General features: G+C 48.2%; 2 protein-coding genes across 10 annotated transcripts in view; one reads left to right on the top strand and one right to left on the bottom strand.

The window, feature by feature from the left end:
• The window catches only part of ZCCHC17 (zinc finger CCHC-type containing 17), an 88,600-nt gene extending 81,529 nt beyond the window's left edge, over nucleotides 1–7,071 (top strand). For 4 of the 9 annotated variants that reach the window (XM_023727296.1, XM_023727295.1, XM_023727297.1 and 1 more), the window contains one exon: nucleotides 4,601–6,705. In XM_023727296.1, coding sequence (XP_023583064.1) covers nucleotides 4,601–4,762 — 162 coding nt within the window. In that variant the 3' untranslated portion in view covers nucleotides 4,763–6,705. Of the gene's footprint in view, nucleotides 1–4,580 lie in introns of all 9 variants that reach the window. The other 5 variants (XM_023727299.1, XM_023727298.1, XM_004372025.3 and 2 more) reach the window with 3 other exon arrangements.
• Nucleotides 7,072–7,794: 723 nt separating this feature from the next.
• Nucleotides 7,795–14,552, bottom strand: FABP3 (fatty acid binding protein 3). The gene is made up of 3 exons (XM_023727301.1): nucleotides 14,422–14,552; nucleotides 9,990–10,162; nucleotides 7,795–8,035 (listed from the first exon to the last, which is right to left on the bottom strand). Exons 1-3 carry the CDS (start codon nucleotides 14,492–14,494, stop codon nucleotides 7,817–7,819), a joined length of 465 nt encoding a protein of 154 aa, XP_023583069.1. The 5' UTR covers nucleotides 14,495–14,552; the 3' UTR covers nucleotides 7,795–7,816.
• Between the last annotated feature and the right edge of the window lie 5,116 nt (nucleotides 14,553–19,668).

Below are 19,668 nucleotides of genomic sequence, written 5' to 3'. Positions count from 1 at the left end.
TGGTCTCAGGCTGATGAAGTCTCTGGTTTATGTGGCCCTTTCTGTCTCTTGGGCTAATACTTGCCTTGTGTCTTTGGTGTTCTTCATTCTCCTTTACTTCAGGTGGGTTGGGACCAATTGATGCATCTTAGATGGCTGCTCGCTAGCTTTTCAGACCACAGACATCAGTCACCAAAGTGGGATGCAGAACGTTTTCTTAATCAACTTTGTTATACCAATTGACCTAGATGTACCCTGAAACCATGGTCCTCGTAGGTCTTCCTGAATCATTGCTATATTATGAGGAAGAAGCATGTGCCTTAAGGATCAGGCTGACCACCGATTATAGTGAAGTTTAGCTATATTTGATCCAGTGTATAATTTTCTCCTTTTAATGTGACTACTACAATTGCTGTGTGCTGTACTATATACATAAACCCTGGTGGCGTAGTGGTTAAGAGCTATGGCTGCTAACCAGAAGGTCGGCAGTTCGAATCCACCAGGTGCTCCTTGGAAACCCTGTGGGGCAGATCTACTCTGTCCTACAGGGCCACTACGACTTGTAATCAACTCAATGGCAGCGGGTTTGGTTTAGTTTTTTGGTACTATATACATAAGAACAAGAATAGCAGTGACAAGAATGTTAATTTGTTCCTTGAAGGCTCGTGGTCCCTGATTTCTGACCTCACTGAACTACTATGAGACAAATTAATTAATGATATTCCTGGCTCATAGAATGTACTCAGTAAATATTTGTTGAATGAATGTACTGTGTGATTATAAGGAGTTATTCTTTACCTTGTTTAATGAGGTTGACTCAAGTTTGGAGGGGATGGTGCCAGGCTCCACTACTGAGTGTGTTTACTCTGCATCCCCCAAGCACCTGCATGGTGCTTTGCACTAGTAGGAGCTCTCTGTTTGTCTGAATTATATTAAGAGTCTGTGTGTTCTCCTTACCTCCTAAGCAACATTGTATGTAACTACAGTGCTCCAAAGTGCTTTGTAGTTAATAAAGTTCAGTAAATATTTGAAAGTTGATTGATAAACCTTTAGTCCTCTGGTCCTACCCTCTCCTTTCCAAGTTACAGTAAGCTAGTGCCTTAAGGCAAGTTCTAGCCAGGAATCACCTCTATCCCACTTCCCAAAAGTTCACTCTAGAGAGTCAAGAACTTTTCGAGGCTGAATGAATGAATATATGCTTGCTTGCTTGATTGATTTCTATCTAGCCAAATCTGTGCCCTTTGTTGTAAGGTACTAAGTTAGGTGCTGTCATTAATGTATAAGACAGGGTTTAAAAAAGCATTTACTTTGTGACTCAGTCTGAGTCAAACCTAAGTTGTACTACTTACTTAATGTGTGATTTTGGGCTAGTCACTTCATCTCTCTGAGGTTACAGTTTTCTTCCCGGAAAATAGAGGGATAATTATTCCCACATTATAGATTTGTTGTAAAGGTTAGGTGAGTAATTATACCAGGTGCCCAGCCTAGCATCTGACAAATTAAGTACTCAATAAACATTAGCTACTATTATTCCCCTTTCTCATTTTTGTTTTTCTCCCACGTTGGGCTGCTCTGTCCTGTTTCGGAACTAGGGAGAAAATGGGTGGGCTGGCTGCTGTAGCAAGGACTATGTGATTTCCTCTGAGAGCAGTCTTGGAGGCATTTGAACAGTGGCTTCTCTCTCATGCCCCTCCTGGTCTGTTCACCACTGACTCAACCCCTGGGTCATGTTTTTGCCCTTTATCTTCTGTCCCACTTCCCTCATGAATGCAGTCGAGGGACCATGCAACCAGTTTCTCCTGGCTCTTCATCTTCCCTCTTCTCCCCTCACCTCTCACACCAGGTTTCTCAAACTACAACTTCTGAAGCAATTTGTTCCTTGTTCTCTAGCTCAAGGCTAGACATAAATTGAAAATTACGCCACCTGCTGGAGGATTGGATTTTCTTGGGTTCAGGCTATAAAAGAGCTTTTGCATCGAAATTGATGTCTAGAAAGCCATCTCCCCAAGTCCTCCTTGATAGTAGAGACCACCTTCCAGCATGCCAGAGTTCTCAAGTGATTATTATTATAATAAGAAGATAAGGGATGCAGAAAGCTTTATAAAATGTAAGGCTCTATCTGGATATATAGAAGTATTATAACTGTCCTTCCTCATTTATTCATCCAGGCTAGGTCAGGCTTGGAGGAAATCAGCGCCAGACTCTACATTTGCTTATTTAACTTTTCCAGGACTCTATACTACCTAAACGGCAGGACTTAGTGAGGCTTCCAGAGCCCCTGTTTTCTGTGATGGGCTTCCACAGTCTTACCATTCAGGAAGGTGCAGCAACATAGACCAAACTATTGATCTGCCAACTCTCAACTCCTCCTGGCCATGATTTCTACATCATGGTAATGTGGGCCTGGAAAGCTTTTTTCCTTTCTCTCTATTCTTCTTGGAGACCCCAGGAAATAATTTGGTTTAATGTCCTCTCAGAACTTTGACTCATCTGCTGTAGATAGTTGACTAGTCTCTCAGACATCCAGAAATTCATATTTCTCTGAAATGAGCGAATCATACTTCTAGCTACCACTGAGTACCTATACCATATATCAGGTACTATAGTTAGTGCTTATCTCGGTTAATTTTCATCGTGTCCTTTGAAGTAGGTATTTATCATTCTCGTTTTATTCAAAAGAAAACTGAGGTTCAAAAAAGTTGAATGACTTGTTTCAAATTACACAGCTAGTAAGTGGCAATCTGGAATGTGAACTTAATTCTATCTTATTGCAAAGTTGTTCTGACCACCATACCATGAAGCCTCCTGTGTGCCACAGAGAAACACTCAGGAGATTTCCAGTCATACCAATCAACATTCAAGTCCCAACCCTGCCTGTGTGATCTGGGACAAGTGGCTCTCAACTTCTCCAAGCCACAGTTTGTTCATCTGTAAGAGGGAAACAGTATTTTCTCCTTCACTGAGGTAAAGGCAGTTCACTGGCAGAACACTGAGAGCATGTGAATTCACAAAGCTAGGGCCTCTGGTTCACTGGCAGTGTTCAGACAGCACACTCTACAGGCCTTCTCACATTCTGGATCCCTTAATGTGATCCCTGAAGGCAGAGCAGTGATTTAGAAAAAAATAACAATAGGTACCAGATATGTGCATTTCGCTGTATATAACGTACTGTCCCATTAAATCTTCACCACAGCCATATTATTCCCATTTTATATTTGAGGAGACTAGGCTTCAGTGAAGTGAAACGACTTACCCAAGGTTACAAAATAGTAAGTAGTAGAGCCAGAATTCAAATCTAGGTCTGTCTGACACCTCATTCTGCTCTTTCCCCCATTTCTCACAGCCAGCTCCTAAGACCTGGTGTATCACTCAGGCACACTGACAGCTTTTAGGATGCTGATAGGAAGCCCTTAAGAGGAACAGCCTCACCCTCTTTAGCTCTCTTTTTCCTCCTATAGTCTTTCCCTTGTCCTAGAAACCTTACTGAACCAATATAGATATTCGGAATTCAAGGAAAAGTCTTACGCAATGACTGAAAATTGTCCTGACACTCCATAGAAGCCTGAGAACCTGTCTCCCGTACTTTGTATGGGTTTATAATGTCACTTTGGCAGCATGGTGTCATGGAGAGACCCCTGCTTGGAGTCTGGGTGCTGGAGTTCAAACTCCAGCTGCCTATTGATAGTTTTGCGAAAGTTCTTACTGAGATTTCTTCTTCGTGTGTATAACCTTGTGAAGTTGTTGTAAAGGTTAGAGGTGATATTCAAGACTAGTGGTAGAAGCTCATTAATTGTGGCAGCAGTTGTTTTCCCTGGCAGCAGAGTCTTCACAGAAATCAGACTGGGAGTAGGAGTCCCCTATCTGTCATTCTCTTATTTTGTGACTTTGGGCAGGCTAGGTGCCACCTGTCTCTAGATAGACTAGGTGATCTCTAAGGGCTACTTTGAGCTTTACTATCCTGTTTTTTTTTTTTTAAATGAAAGTAATAGGTGCTTGTTTTTCTTAAAAAAATCAAACTGGACGGAATTATATAAAGACAAGTGAAAACCCCTATCCTCGCCCATTCTGTTCATTCCCTAAAGTTAACACTTGTTACCAACTTGCTCTGTCCTTTCCTGTGTTTTCTGTGTATATTATATACAGGTGTGTATAAATATTTATATACACCACATTATATATGTGTACATTTATCTTTATAAATATTATTGTTATTTGTCATGGAGCGAGCTCCAACTCATGGCCACCTTATGTGTAACAGAATGAAACACTGCCTGGTTAAACCATCTTCGTGATCGCTGGTACGTTTGAGTCCATTGTTGCAGCTGTTGTGTTCCTTCTGTCTCATTGAGGGTTTCCCTCATTTTCGTTCCTGTGTCTCTCTTCTGTATATATATATTTATACACTAAGCATACCAAAATCTACAATACATACTGTACTGTGGCTTGATTCTTTCACTTCTTTTGGCCATTTTTTCTTGTCAGTACTTATTCTTTTTCATAACTGTGTTTTATGCCATTATAAAAATGTCTTATAATTTAAGTGGTCTTGTGTTGGTTACATGTCATGATTTTTTAAAGAAAATATACATGCCAGTGTTTAGTTTTTAACTTTTCTTTGCAGGAAAAGAAGAAAAAGAAACATAGAGACAGGAAGTCATCTGACTCTGACAGCTCAGACTCTGAGAGTGAAACAGGCAAGAGGGCAAGACGTACATCAAAAGATAGTAAGGCAGCAAAGAAGAAGAAAAAGAAGAAGAAACACAAGAAGAAGCACAAGGAGTGAGAGTGGAAAGAGTGTAGGGGGTGGCTGAGAGAATAAGGAACCAAGAGCCTTGTTCCTTGAAGTCCTTGAAAAGACTCAGTAGTGAGAATAAGGCCTCCCACCCCATTTACTTCTCTCCATGGGAGATGGCTTTCCCTCATGCAGCAGGCATTGTTGGGAGTTAGATGTCAAGAGCAGCTGCTTGAATGAGTTGTTGTTTCCTTACCACTCCTGGTCCCTTCGCAAGTGACCTCTGCAGCTCACCCATGCATTCACCCATCATCATTCAGCAGGAGATCCCATTGCCCTCTCCAGCTGCCACTGCCAGAGCTGGATTCCTGTACAGGAGCCTAGGCTAGAGCCACAGTTACTGCTGTGGAAGTGAGTCTGGCTGTAGTCAGAGAAAAACAGAGCGATCGGCCCCTCCTTGCTGGTCTGCCCTGGGCTGATTGGTGGGTGATCCTTGTTGCATCCAGCATGGGGGCAGAGAGAACCTGGAAGCATGAGGAGGGAGAGCATGGTAAGAAGTAGTGCGCACTTTTTCCATTCTCCCTAACACGGCTCTGCTCTATACAAGTGACAGCCAGTGGCCACAGCCAGAAAATGATCATTTGCAGTGACTGAGCCTGTGTGTGACGTTCTGCCAGACCACTGAACCAGACAGCCAAAGGCAAGATCATTGCTCTGCTTTGTATTTACTACTGTGCGAGTCAGTCAGTTCCACTTCAGGTCTCTGCTTAAATTCCTGGCATTTGATGGAATGTATTTGGTTTTAAACTTACTAAAAGTTCTTATTCCTTTAGTCCCTCTTCCTGGGTAACTTGACAGACTTAAAGTCACTGAGCCTGCATTATTCGACAGACATTTAATATGATACCTTATATGTTGGGAGAGGCCCAGCTCAAGTACGGAGTCAGGGGCACTAGTAGGTGATAGCCGCCTTGGGAGATCACTTATAAGCCCTCCTCCCTAATGATCAGATGACCTTATCCCCCCAGAGTTAATTAGAGAACCAGTGAGAATTTATAACTGTGAGTAGTGGCCTGAGGCATAGGCCAGAGCTCAGCAGTCATCTTGGCCAGTGGTCATTTTCTTCCAGCACCATGGCACAAGCCTGGATACGACATCCTGAGTCTGAACTCTAGAAAGGGAGAGACCGAAGCATTCCGCAGAAAAAGAAAAAGAACTGCCCAGATCCAAGAGCATTTGGTGTGGAACAGATGCACTGGGGAAGCCCTCCACTGAGTTTTCCAGGTTGAGCTAGCTCATTTGACCATAAGGGGCAGTGTAAAGGCAAAGTGTAGGTACAGATGTTTTATTACTGAAAGGGTAAGGTGATCACTGACTACCACTGTCCCTGAGACTGTCTATTCCAGTCTCTCATCCAGTGCTTCTTGCTCTGTGTGACCTTCAGGCAGTCATTTCTGTCCATGGGCTGGCGCACAGGGGAGACAGACGTCCAGAGTCATATCACCAAAGGCAAAAGACAATTGGGTAGCCGTGGGCTTTGCTTTATTGACCTCAGAGCACCCTTTGGATACAGTTAAAAAAACAAGCATACACAATGGGAACCGGAACCAGGCTGATCCCAGAAGAATTCCCCAAAGTGGATTTATACAAAATGCCAGAGGGAAAAAGATGAGGCAATCTGGTGCTGAGTCCAGTGGTAGCCGATTGGCAGAGGAGTCAGTGGAGGAGTGGGCAGGCTCATGCCTGTTTCTCATAGGTGCGAGTGCTGACTGCACTGCAGTGGGTGAGTGTCTGGAAGGAGAGAGAGAGTTAGGTTAGGGCAGAGGCAGGGGCACTCTCCATTCTGACGGAAAGAGCCCTCTGCCTTCATCATAAAAATCCTCATTTATTGAGTACTTATTATGTGCCAGGCACTTCACACATATTTTTTCTTATCCTTATACCAAGTCTTTAGGATAGGCATTGTAATTCTCATTTTAGAGATTGGAAAAATGAGCCTTGAAAGAGGAAGTTAACTTGGTCCAGGTCCCAGAGTGTCTCCCTTTGCCTTGCACCATTCAGCTTCCTTCATCCTTGGTGCTTAAGACAGTGCCTGGCACATAGTAGACAAACAAGTGAATAAAAATGTCTGGAGACTCTTGGGAAAGGACTATGCTAGGCCACTAACTCTCCATTCCTTCTTCCCCTAACTTAGAGTAGTGCCATGGCCAGAGCCCTAGCACCCACCATTCAGTCTGGCTTCTTAGAGCTAGACGCATGGCCTTACCACTTCTTGGGAAAATATAGTCCAATTGCTAGTATTTGGTCCTGCATTCCTGTATTTGTATCTCATTCTTAACTCTGGAGAGACCCCTGCCCCTTATGAGTTCAAGCATGCAGGTAGCTTGATACACTGACCTAAGAAGGTCTGAAGTTAAGATGCCAAAGCAGAAACCTGAGGCCTCACAGAGTTAGGAGGCAGAGACCATGGGTGGCTGTTATTCCTGTCCCTGAATGCAGTCAAGGCTACATTTCTCTGGGTGAAGTCCTCAGGATGGTCTCTAAGAAGACAGATCTGCTGGCCTGGTTGGGTCATTTCCTACCCAGTAGTGAGGTAGTTGCAGCAAGCTGGTATATGGAAAGCACTGAGGAGGTGGGGCTGAGATGAAGTAGAAAGGACTGCACTGTCATCAAGAGGATCTGTCACCAGCCCTGTCCCTGCTCAAAGGCTTTGCATGTGACAGTGCAGTCCTAGTGGGGAGAAAGGGAGTGTGTGCTCTGATAGGAGAGAGGAGCCTCTCATAGACGCCTGGGGTCGGATTTGGCCCTGCTTTCTCTCTCTCTCACTGGGACTGAGGCAAAGTGGCCACATAGAGGAAAGTAAGGTTATGGAGCACCTACTGTAAGCACGCTGGTGCTTCGTGCTATACCTATGCTATCTCCTTCAGACCTCCCAGCAGCCCTACCAGGTTAGTAATATTAATACTTTATAGTTGGACCCCGAGACGTTGATTTATCCAAGGTCATGCAGCCTGTAAGCTGAGATTTGAGCCTATGCCTGTCTGAGTCCAAAGCCACTATAGAGAAAATTCCCACCTAATGCCACCTTGACCCTGCCTGCATCCTTTATTGTCCCAGTTCCAATTTCCCAGAGGAGGATCTTAGCTTTTTAAAACAGGCTTGGCTGAAGGGGTGGTGTAGTAGTAACCGGTCAGGTGAGGCTCCAGAGTTGGCCCATCTTACCAGGATGAGTTTCCCATCACTTAGTTCCCGCACAAGTGTCGTCTCCTGCCCATCCCACTTCTGTAGGTGGACAAGTTTGCCGCCATCCAGCGTCACAGTAGACTGTAGAAAGAAAGTAGAGGCCTGATCTATGACTTTAGCCCAGATTAAGGGGAAGGATGGGGTCTGGTCACTGGGGCCTCAGAGGACCCAGCCTCTGACCCAAACTAGTGATGGTGCTGGGATCCGAACTCAGGCAACCCACCTCCATCCTAGCCCACAGGATGTCTAGTTCACCTCCAGCCTCTGCTCCACTACTGCCTAGACTAGGGTAAGGGCCTACAGGTGTTGGCAGAGTGAGGGAGAGGCAGGCAGTATGGTGGAGCCAGACAGCCTGGCTCTGAAAAGCACTACCAGCCTTTGAGATGGGCAGTTACCTTGTAGTCTAAAAGATGCCCCAGCTTCTCTAAGATACAGGGGGCATGTACCAGTCTATATCCCTGGGAAAGACTGGCTGAGGAGTAGTAGCCCTGAGAATCTCTCTGTGGCCTTGTGGTTACCAAACATAATGTCCAACAGTCACACACCTGGTGATGAGAAGTATTGGAAAATTTGACTTCCTATCCCTCTTCTTGAGCCACATCATTTGACCCATCAGCTGATGAATGGGAAGCAACTGCAGGGTCCTAGGACTGAGTGCTCTTGAAGTGTTCCGCTTCCCAAGGTCAAATGCACACTTAGTCCCTGGGCTCTTCCAGCCTGCATCAGCTGGTTCTCAATTGGCAGCTCTCCCAGGCATTTCTTCTCTAGGAATTTGGGGGCTCTACACCAGGCTATAGGACCCTGGCTGGGCAGGGTTCAGTAGGGGAATCTGAGAAGGTGTGTGTATGCTGGAGAAATAGGGAGGGGTTCACTTTTATCTCCTGGAGTGTTGTCCTCACCACCACAACCTTCCTCCTCATTCTCATTCCCACTCAGAGCAGACTGTTTTTGGCCTGGGTGCCTCCAGAGGACTATTGTTGGATTTAATTGGAGTTCTTGCCTCTTGAGAAGGTGGGCACGTCCAAGGAGGTAGGAAAATGTATTGAGGCAACAACCTTATCCAAAGCTGGCTGCCAGCCTCCTATATGATCCTGGGCTAAGCTCCAGCTCCTCTTTCTCTGCAAGAAGACCAGACCTTCTCTTGTCCTTGCTGGGGACAGCTGTGAGGAAGAGGAAACAGCTAAGAGGGTGACAGGGTGAAGATGGGGAGGATCCTCCTGTAGGGGATACCCTGTAGAGGTCAGATCGCCCTTAGTTCTCTCTCTTCTGTGCCTGGCCCAGGGCTAGGAAGCTTGAGGCAAGCTGCCAAGACAGATAGAGCCACAGCAGCTTGAAAGAGCCCTCTGAGGGCTTAAGGCTTGGTGGGAAGACACTGCAAACACACCCACGACAATGTGAATGCCCCATCCCGGAAACCTGTAGCTCTTCCTGCCCATCAGCTTGCAGTAGTAGAACTTGTTCAAGGTCACCGGCCAAGCCCAAGGGTTGGGGTTGGAGAAGAGGAAGCATCTGAGTAGGTCTCAGCCTTTTGTCCCTAGCTGAGCTGCCTCCTTTGTTGCTAGAGGCCAGGATGACCTTTTCAGTAAGTGGATGGCCCTGATTTCTGGGCATTGTTCCCAAAGCACTCCAAGTCATAGCCATGACCACGTAAGTCCCACATCTGTGGAAGGAGACAGAAACCCAAAGCTATTGCATGCCTTGCAGAAGGTCACCCAGCTGAAGCTAGAGTAGACACTTGAGGTCAGAAGAACATCTTGGCTCTGTGCTGCCCACAAGGCTAAGATTTTCATCCTGGCACTCCCAGAGGCAGCTAGTGGATGCTTTCTGAGAAGTAAGGGAGGAAAACAGAAGAACTGACATACATTTAGCTCCTGAGACATTCCAGCACTGCACAGGTTTTATGAACCTTGTTTTATTTTAATCCCTTATATAATAGCCTGCCCCTTGGGGTGCAATGACAGCTAGCCAAAGCTACCAGCCTGTTGTCCTCAGGGTCCTAGCAACGTGCACCCCAGTGCCTGCTACCCTGACTCACCTTGACCTTCCTGTCATCTGCTGTTGTCTCATCAAACTCCACTCCCAGCTTGAAGCTGATCTCCGTATTCTTGAAGGTGCTGTGTGTCTTTATGACGATGGTGTCCCCATGCACTTCGATGATTGTGGTAGGCTTGGTCATGCAAGCCACCTGCCTGGTAGCAAAACTCACACCTGAGAAAAGGGGAAGGTTACAAGTATATGAACTGGGGTAGGGAGGCAGGTACTAGGAGCTCAGTGAGCAACTTTTAGGCTTGGGTGTGGGGAAGAGGAGGACTGTAGCTTTCAAAGCCTTTGCCTGGCCATTTTTTAGTTCAGTCTTCCCCTTTGCTGTGTGCAGTGAACAGAGACTATTATCCCATTAGACAGATGGGAAACTCCAGACATGCCACAGCAAGTCAGTGGCAGAGCTGGGATTAGGATAAGCTACCATTTATTGAGTGCTTTCTGTGTGCTAAGAACTGTACACGTGTTATCTCCTTCAATCCTTCCAGCCTCCCTGAAGGGTTATCTCCATTTTACAGATGCAAGAACTGAGATAGCATTGAAGCCCAGGGTCACACATCTGGGATTCAAACCCAGAATTGTTTGACTCCAAAGCCCACTTAGCTGCTCAGCTGTACTGCCTCCCAAGGCTGGAGTGCAGGCTTCCTTCTGGGGTACCTGAGCAACTTTCAAATCAGAGGCTAAGGAAAGAAGAGGAATGTGGGTGGCTCTGCCTCCCAAAGCCTTAGGATCAAGAAGTTTTGACTTTGGGAGGTGTTCAGTCTGAAACCTAAGGAGCACTGGTGCTCTTGTCATCATTCCCCCCTGCAACAATGCATTTTCAAAGCCTTGTCCTATCCATGATTTGGAAGGTAGGTAGAAAGGGAGTGTTTGTCCCACTGTACAGATTTAGAAGAGGCCTAAGGTTGTACTGACAACGAGCGTGGTCAGGACTCAAATCTTAGTCTCCCAGCTTCTAGTCTGATGCCCTGTGGGGACTCCAATCCTGACTCATGTATGGCTTCCCTGGAGCTGGGCAAAGTCCTAAGTGTCCCGCCAGCAAGTGAGGAAGAAAGAGCTTTTAAGCAAAGCCTTCACCACTTCAGGTTGTGGCTTCTGTGGACATCTGTCTTTCGGCCACTAACCTCCCATCATGACTGCCCTGTCCCTCTGCCCCCAGCAGCCTATGCTGAGCAGTCCTCCAAGGCAGAAGTGAGGCAGGAGGCAGCCCAGTATGGTAAAGTGTGTGTACAATCCCCAGATGTGCTAGGCACATTTTACCTAGCAGCCAGCTCTGATCACGAACACCATTCTGGTCTACCCCATCCCAACCTGGGGGTTGAGGATAATCTCATAGCTGGGAACTTCAGAGAAGGGTTATCACCATCTCATTCTAATCTATTTTATCCAACAGCCCTGAAAGGTAGGTTTTATTATCTCCATTTTACAAATGAGGCTCAGAGAGTGAAATAACTCACCCAAAGTCAAAGCTAGATTTGAATCTAGGGTTACCTGGCTCCAAAATGTTCATTATTCCTCTGGGCCATTCTGCCTCCAGGATACACTCAGCCCAGGCACCAAGGCCACCAGGTGCACCTGTGGTTGCTAGTGTCAGGCTGGGCCTCTTTGCCCCATGATCCCTTGGTCTAGCACACAAGGGGCAAGGACTGATGCCCACACACCCCACCTGGCCCGTGAGGCACTTGGCCTTGCCCCCAGTCTCAGAGTCAGGCTGGTCACACACTCAGCACAAAACAGGCCCTCAGGCAGCACTGGGAGCTCTGCTTGCTTAGGACTCACCCAGATATGTGGAGTGTTGGAGGACAGGAACTACTGTGGGGTGAGTGAGTGACTGAGCTGAGAGAAAGTAAAAACTGGACTGACAGAATTTAGGAGACTAGAGAAGAGCTGGGTTCTGCTTAGAAATGAAGCTGAAGCTATTTACTGAGAGAGGTGAGGAGGGTCTTTCCCCTCCATTGGGCCTCAGCCCTTTCTGTCCAGTGAAAAAAGCAGGCTGGATTGAATCTCAGTCTCCTAACATAAGGAGCTGCCCAAAGGCTATAGGTTTTTAGGGAGACAAGTTCCCTAGCCCAAGTTGGGGCAGAATAAGGGAACAAGAGTGATAAGGATCTTGCAGCCTGGTTTAGGACTTGGCTCTTTCGCCCAAATGTCTGCTGTGGGGACCTTTGGGAGGAGGAAGTGAACCTGGTTATTCCACCTTCCCCAAAATCTGCCCAGCCCCCCTGCTTCTCCAAGAATGGCTGCCTTCCTGGAGTCACTGGGCATAGTGCCCAGCATAGAGTAGGGGCAGTTTAGAGCTCTGGCCTCAAAAGCCAACGCTTGTGGACCCTGTCTCATAAAAGGGTTAGGAACAAAGGCGAGAGGTGCCAGTAGTGGACCTCCTAACTCCTTTGGCTATCTGCCACAATCCAGCCTTCTACCCTGGAAGACATGGAGCCCAACTCTTGACTGAATACACCTCTGGTTTCTCCTGTTGAAGCCTGAGGGTGTAGACTAATCTCATAGCTGGGGATTTCGGAGAAAGAATATCACCCTCTCCATCTAAGCTCAAATCTGGAGAGGAAAAATTGAGGTCAAAGGGCTAAGCAACTCTTCCACTCCCAGGGCCTATAGAGTAGTGAAAAGAGCTCTGGATTACAGCTCTAGAAACCTAGGTTTCTTTTATATCAGTTCTGTTGTGGAATTGCTATGAGTTTCTCCTCTCTATAGACTCCAGTTTCCCTATCTGTTGAACTAGGCAAGGTATGGAGATCTCCAAGGTTCTTACCTTTGTAAGATTATCTGAATCTTATTCTTACCCATCCCTACCACCACCCTCCGAGGCCCTCCCTGCCTTTAATAGGGCATGACCTTGCTCTGGGACCTTCTGCTACACCCCAGAAGTCCAGTGGCTTTCTCCACTTTACTCATCCGCAAGGGGTGCCTGGAGTCCCTGGGTGGTGCAAATGATTAATGCACTTGACTGCTAATTAGAAGGTTAGAAGTTTGAGTCCACCCAGGGGAGCCTTGGAATAAAGGCCTGGTGATCTACTGACAAAAAAATCAGCCACTGAAAACCCTGTGGAACCTACCCTAACACGTGGAGTCGCCATGAGTTGGAATCAACCGAAAGACACCTTTTTTAAGGGGTGTTGAGCCTTGGGATGTAAGATATGCCCAGCTGGTGAGCAGCCCCACCCTAACACTAGGCTCACTGACAGTGATTAACCCTTTGCTGACCCAATTATTTTCTGCTTTGAATTTTCTGTTGATATCGTGTGTCTTCATTAATGGAAACATGCTGAATCATTGAGTGTCTGAATTTTTGGTAGGTAGTATGGATTTTTTTTTCTTGCCGCATCCCACAAGTCTCCTGTAAGTGTTTAGTGGTACACATGAAGTACCATTAATTATGCCCCAGAGTCATCACTGGAGTCTTTGGTACATATATGTAACAAATAAAAATTTTCAAAATTTCTATTTTTTCTACCAAAAATTCAGACACCTCATACAAACTCTGTAAAGACTAATTTGCGGCACACGTCTGTTTCTTAGCTTGTAAGCAGCCATAAAGGCCCCTGCCGTGCCGCAGCACACAGTCAGTGGTGCAGCAACTTTCTAATAAACCCCAGAGGCTGAAAAAGTTCATCGTTGCTTTATGTACTACCACCTCCTGTTAAAGCCTGGTTACATACCACTGCGGGACAAGGTTAGAGAGGAGCTGGTGAGAAAGAAGGCATCCTCCATGGACAGTCCTTCCCCCGACCCAGTATGGAGGGGCAGGGGTTGTTGCTAATCTGGGCAGCCCCTATCTTACATCCTCCCATATCTGATTCATGTTCCCCACCCCACTCCACTCTTAGGCAAGTGCTACTTTTTCAGGCTATAGTATAATCCCTGTCCACCCCACCCTTTTCTGGTGCTGACCCAAAATCAAAACCCATTGCCATCAAGTCGATTCTGACTCATAGGGAGCCTGTAGGAGAGTAGAACTGCTCCATAGGGTTTCCAAAGAGTGGCTGGTGGATTCGAACTGCCAACGTTTTGGTTAGCAGCCAAGCTCTTAACCACTGAGCCACCATTTCTGAACAACCCATGGCCCTGTTATTTTTCTCCCCTAGCCAGCCTCCCACCTTCTGCCGTTAATGTTCTCTTTTTATCCAACCTCCAGAGCATATAGCCCTCTTCCTGGAAAGCGCCTCCCTGCTCCCTTATGGACAGGCACATCCGCCTCCTTCCCACGCCTCCCTACCTGGGTGCCCCTCTTGGTGGTTCAGACCATGGAAGCTCCCTTCCAACAGGCCCCCGCATGCCCCAGCCCAGGCTTCCACCTTCGCGTCCCCATACCCCCCAGCCATTACTAGGAGGGATGCAGCCGGCGCGCAGGACAGCACCTAGGGCAGGAGCCGCCAGCCCATCCCCAGCTCAGCATCCCGATCCCCGCTCACCGAGCGACTTCATGTAGTCATCGAAATTCTTGCTATCCACTAGCTTCCAGGTGCCTACAAAGGCTTCCACCATGGTTAGACTGGGCTAGGCAGGCCAAGAAGCGACGAGAGAGCAGGCGTATGAGGACTCCACAACCGGCGGCTCCCAGCCCAAAGTGGCGCCTTAAATAGCCTTTACATCACGTGATGAGACGTGACCCAAGCCCCCAGCTCCCGAAATAGGAAACCCGAGGCGGGCGCGCGCCAGCACGGGCTAGCCGCCCAGCCTCCTGTCTGCCGAGGGGCAGGAGGAGGGGAAGGGGGCCGGGTCGTGACGCCCCGCTCGCCTGCGTGAGCGTCGGTCCCTAGCAGCACCTGCTCCCTTCCCTAGCCTCCAGGCACTCGTCCGAATCTGAGAAGGAAGCGGCTGGGGGCACGGTGCCCGGGAGGCAGGGCGCGCGCCATGGACATCGTCTGTCCTCCAGTCCTTGCCCAGGCTTGGGGCCAGAGCAGAGATGAGAGGCTAGAGGAGAAAGGAAACTCGCCCTTGGGTTGATGCCCCGGCCAGGGAAAGCTTTGGTGGATTCTGGCGGCGCAGGCATCATTGTCCTCATTTTACTGGTGAGGAGCCCGAGGCGCAGAGGGGAACCGACAAGGCCACAAGGAATAAAAGAGGAGGAGGGTAATTGACGCCCAGATTGCAAGCCTGGTCTAGCAGGCTCCAGGGCTTGCCACTGCCCAGTGATAGCCCCTGCCCCTCCACCTCCTCTGGGCCAAAGCGTGACCCTTCTCCTCCTCCCCGACCCACACGTGCTCGCCCCTCCCTGAGGAATGTCTCCTGCGGGCGCCTTTCCGCAGCGCAGTCCAGCACTCCACCTGCCCCTCCTAGTGTTCCAGGCTCTTCTGACCTCCAAACACAGCGCAGAGCTTGTGCTCAAGTTGTTCCCTCTCCCAGACCCTCCTCAGAAATTCTTTTCCCTCAGACAGCTGCTTGCTCCCCACCACCCTTTCTCTGACCTCTGCACACAAGCACTCACAAGTGAGTCTGCACTTTCCTAGAACTTTGAAGAGTTGTTTCACACAGTTTATGAAGCACTTTTAATAATAAAAAGAACCACCTTGTATGGAGTGCTTATTTCATGAGGGCTTTAAGTACATTGTCTCACTGAACTGTTGAAGTCCATGAACTAGGTGTCTTCAGATGAGGAAAACCCAAACCAAATCCATTGCCATTGAGTCAATTCTGACTCATAGCAACCCTACAGGATAGAGTAGAACTGTCCCATAGGGTTTTCCAAGGCTGTAATCCTTATGGAAGCAGACTGCCGCATTTTTCTCTCAGATTGCAGCTGGTGGGTTCGAACCACCAACCTTTCAGTTAGCAGCTGAACACTTAACCACTGTGCCATCAGGGCTCCTGAGGAAACTGAGGTGTTATTAAGCACCCAGTTTGTGCTAAGCCCTGACTGAGGCCCTGGAGGGACAACTGTAAATAAGATTGTAGCTCACAGACTCTGAGAGAGGCCGACACAAAATTAGGGTGGTGACTTAAAGGGAGACCTGTCCTGATCTGGGGGTTCAGGGAAGGCTTCCCAGAGGAAATAAAGTGCAAGTGAATTCCTGATGGAGAGAAGGAGGCCCTACACTGTAGGGTGTGTTGCAGTGCTGATCTTTAGCCAAGCAGAGGCCTGTCCAGGGTGGACATGTGCCACACACGCACAGTTTGGTGGGCCTTCCTTCCTGAGCCTCTCCTTCCCCATGTGGAAGTAGAGAACATTTGCTCCTTCCTTTCTTCCCCTGGCTGTCCTGGGAAGGAGGCCAGGGAGGAAGAGCCTTCTCTCTCCACAAAGCCTTGGTTTCTTTGGACAAGACCAGTTGCCAGAGACAGAAGACTGTTTCTTCCAAAGCTACAGGCACAGGCCTCAGGGCTGGGCTTGGAGCCCTGGTGACCTCATTGCTGGAGCAGGTGCAGGGTTGTGTGTGGGGATGGTTTCTCACTCAAGGTCACCGCTTTTAGGCACAGGGCCTCTTCTCTCAAAGACTGAGCAGCCAAAGACCTAGGGGTCAGAGCTATGTCCTTCCATGGTTCTTACAATGCAGTGGTGGAGAGCTTGGGCTGGACAGAGCTGCTAGCAGCAAGATCAGTGTTCCAATCTTGATTCCATTGTGTAAACTGTGTGGCCTTGGGCAGTTCACTTGTACCACTCTGAATCTTTAAAGTGGAGATAATGACAGTATTTACCTCATAGAGGTATTCGGGGGTCAAATGAGATAATGCATTTAAAACTGCTTAGCATGGTAGACTTGGTAAATGTTAGGTACTGCTGCGACTGCTATTATTATTATCCCCTTGGGTGGTGCAGGACACCTAAGACCTAGTCTCAGCTCTGCCCCTCACCCAAGGCAAACTGCTTTGCTTCTCTAATCCTCAATTTACTGATTTCTGAGACAGGATTAGAAATTGCTGCAATTGTGAAGAAGTCTTGAGTCCTGCTGCCCTCTCTATTAGGTCCTGCCCCTCCATTAAACAGTATGGTGCTTTGAGAAACTTGAGACCCACTCCCTTCCCTGCCCTGCCCGCATCTCCTTAACATGCTTAGACCCCATCATCAAGACTGGCTCCTAAGCCTCACCTCTTCATCCCTCTGAGTACCTGCATCCTCCTTGCCCTGTTATGTTCCCTGTATTTGGGGTAAGAGGAACAAGGAGGAGGGAATGTGAACCCTGTCCCTATTCCTGCTCCCCTTTCTTGCCCTGGGCAGATCCAGATGTGGATATAACATCTAGCAGGCAGCAGGACCAGTCCCTGCCAAGAGCAGCATCTCCTCAGCCCTCGCCCTATGGTGATGTCACTGCTCTGTGTTTCCACGGCAACCACATGCAGGGAAGATGGAGAAGAGGAGAGATGAGTAACCAGGGGAGAGCCAATGAGATGGGCTGGCAACACCGGGTGATTCATGGGGCCATGGGGAGGGGTAAGAGGGGGGCCTGCTCAGCATCTTCAGCTCTTCGCTGGACCCTCCCTGCCATCTGGATGCCTTGGCTACGGAATGTGTTACAGGCGTAGGGGAAGATCCGAAAGGTGGAGGCCAAAGAAGCTGGGCTGGAGGCACCGCTGACCCAGAGATGTGGAGACCTTCCTTTTGCCCTCTAGGGCCTAAGTCTGTGGATGCTCACCCCTCTCCTACCCCCAATACTTGCAACTGGGAATTTTTCTCTTTTGCTGTTGTTGGCGGCGGGGCTGTCTCTGTCTCTGCATGCCATAGACTCATCAGGTCTTAGACAACCCTTCTCTCACCCTCCATACCCCAACCCTTGGTGCCTGGTGCTTTTGGAAGCTGTATCTTTGGAAAGAAGCCTGGGTCTAAATCCCAGGCCTGCCACTTTCTAGCTGGAGGCCCGGAGCTAGCCCCCTCCCTTCCAAGTCTCTTTGTCTCCTCAAAGATGGAAGGTCATCTATTTTTCAGGAGTGTTCTGAAGCTTAAGAGATAACATATGGAATGCCTAACACACACTAGTACTCAGTAAATGGTATCTCCCTTCCCCCCTGGACCTCCACCCCAGGGCATTTGTCCCAGAAATTCAGAAGAATGAGTCAAAGGCCTTTGAGACCCTGAATCAATAGAAAAGGACCCAAGTATATCATCAACTCCTCTTCATTGAGTAATCCAGTGTCCTTCAGATGTTGCAGATAAGTTTACTCATCTCGCCCTTTCTCTCTCTCTCTTTGAATAATGCATCTGTTGCACCAATTTCAACTGAGCACCTCCTCTGCCCAGGCACTGTGCTAGACTCAATGGGTAGCAGGCTGGGGGTAAAGAAGAGAGCCGAAGCCCCTGCCCTCACCTAGCTCACAATGTAGGAGAATTTCAGCCACAGTGGGTGAGTTGGAGTGTTCTTTCTGCCACTTGGAAATTTGCTCCTGAGAGTTCTAGACACTGTGGGTCAGAGAGAACAGATGATGGCAGAGGTAGAAGTTTACTCAACACCAATTTCCTTCTGAGAAACTCCTGCCCGTGGCGGGATGCTCCCTGGAAGGAGAACAATAGCCCTCCGTGTGCAGGGGGTGGGAGGTGTAGGAGATGGGGTGCAGCTCAGACTAGAGGGGCAGTCATATAGGCCTTCATAGAAAACAGCTGTCCTCCCTGTTGGTGGCAGAATAAAGCCCAATCTCTTTTGTCTCGTCTGGTTTGTTGGTCTAGTTTATTTCTGAATTCTTGTTCGAAGAACCGAACCAGTTGTCATTGAGTCGTGTCATAGTAGAACAGTGCTCCATAGGGTTGTCAGTGGCTGATTTTTTGGGAGTAGATCACCAGGCATTTCTTCTGAGGTGTCTCTGGGTGAATTTGAACCTCCAACCATTCGGGTAGCAGCCAGTGCATTAACCATTTGTACCACCCAGGGACTTTGTTCTAGAACAGTGCCTGGCAAATAGTTGTTGTTAGTGCTGTCAAGTCTATTCTGACTCACGGCGACCCCATGTGTACAGAGTAGAACTGCCCCATAGGGTTTCCGAGGCTGTGACCTTTCAGATGCAGATTGCCAAGCCCGTCTTCCAGGTGCCTCTGGGTGGGTTTGAACTACCAACCTTTCGGCTAATAGTCAAGTGTTGAAGTGTTTGCACCACCAGGGACTCCTGGCAAATAGTAGGGCTCAGTATATTGAATGATGAGTGGTTGTTTGAGTGAATCAGTGACTCTGTCTACCTCTGTAGCTTTAGGGGCTCTGAAGTGAGACTCACTTGGGTTCCAATCCTGCCTCTGCTACTTAGAGATCAGCTGTAAGACCTCGGGCAGGCGAGTCTTGATCTCTTGGGTCTGTTTTCTTCATCTGCAAAAAAGCATATCACAATCTTTGCCTAGCCTACCTCCCAAGGATTTAACGAAGACGAGATAAGAGAAGTCTGGGAGCACAGTACATGTCTGGGAAAGCCTTTTTCCCTGGCTGCCCACGGCCCTCCACACAAGACTCCATCCCCTCCCATGGACCCCGGCCTGTACTCTGGGCCCTGCCTGCCTCTCTACGGTGCAGCCACACTGACCTCCTTTTTGTACCTCAGCAGAGCCCCGTTTTTCTCTCTTGCCTGATGCTATTTGCCTAGAATGCTCTTCCTCCCTGGCCCCGGTGCTCTTACTGAGCTCCTGCTCATTTTTCAGGTTTCAGCTTAACTGTCCCTGCCTCCGGAAAGCCCCATTATGGCTAACATATAGCCCATACCCTGCTTTCGTGTGGCCCATTTGTTTCAGAGTCTCTCTCTTCCGTTACACT

This window comes from Trichechus manatus, unplaced genomic scaffold (genome assembly GCF_000243295.1).
Source record: "Trichechus manatus latirostris isolate Lorelei unplaced genomic scaffold, TriManLat1.0 scaffold00015, whole genome shotgun sequence".
Taxonomy (NCBI): domain Eukaryota; kingdom Metazoa; phylum Chordata; class Mammalia; order Sirenia; family Trichechidae; genus Trichechus; species Trichechus manatus.
This window is presented reverse-complemented; position numbering and strand designations above follow the sequence as displayed.

What these genes read in the sequence shown, in the direction of transcription:
- FABP3 (XM_023727301.1), bottom strand. Translation starts at nt 14,494, where the DNA reads ATGGTGGAAGCCTTTGTAGGCACCTGGAAGCTAGTGGATAGCAAGAAT. An exon ending in TGACTACATGAAGTCGCTCG is followed by an intron (nt 10,163 to 14,421) that starts GTGAGCGGGGAT and finishes CCCTTTTCTCAG; the next exon opens with GTGTGAGTTTTGCTACCAGG. An exon ending in CAGATGACAGGAAGGTCAAG is followed by an intron (nt 8,036 to 9,989) that starts GTGAGTCAGGGT and finishes TTCTTTCTACAG; the next exon opens with TCTACTGTGACGCTGGATGG.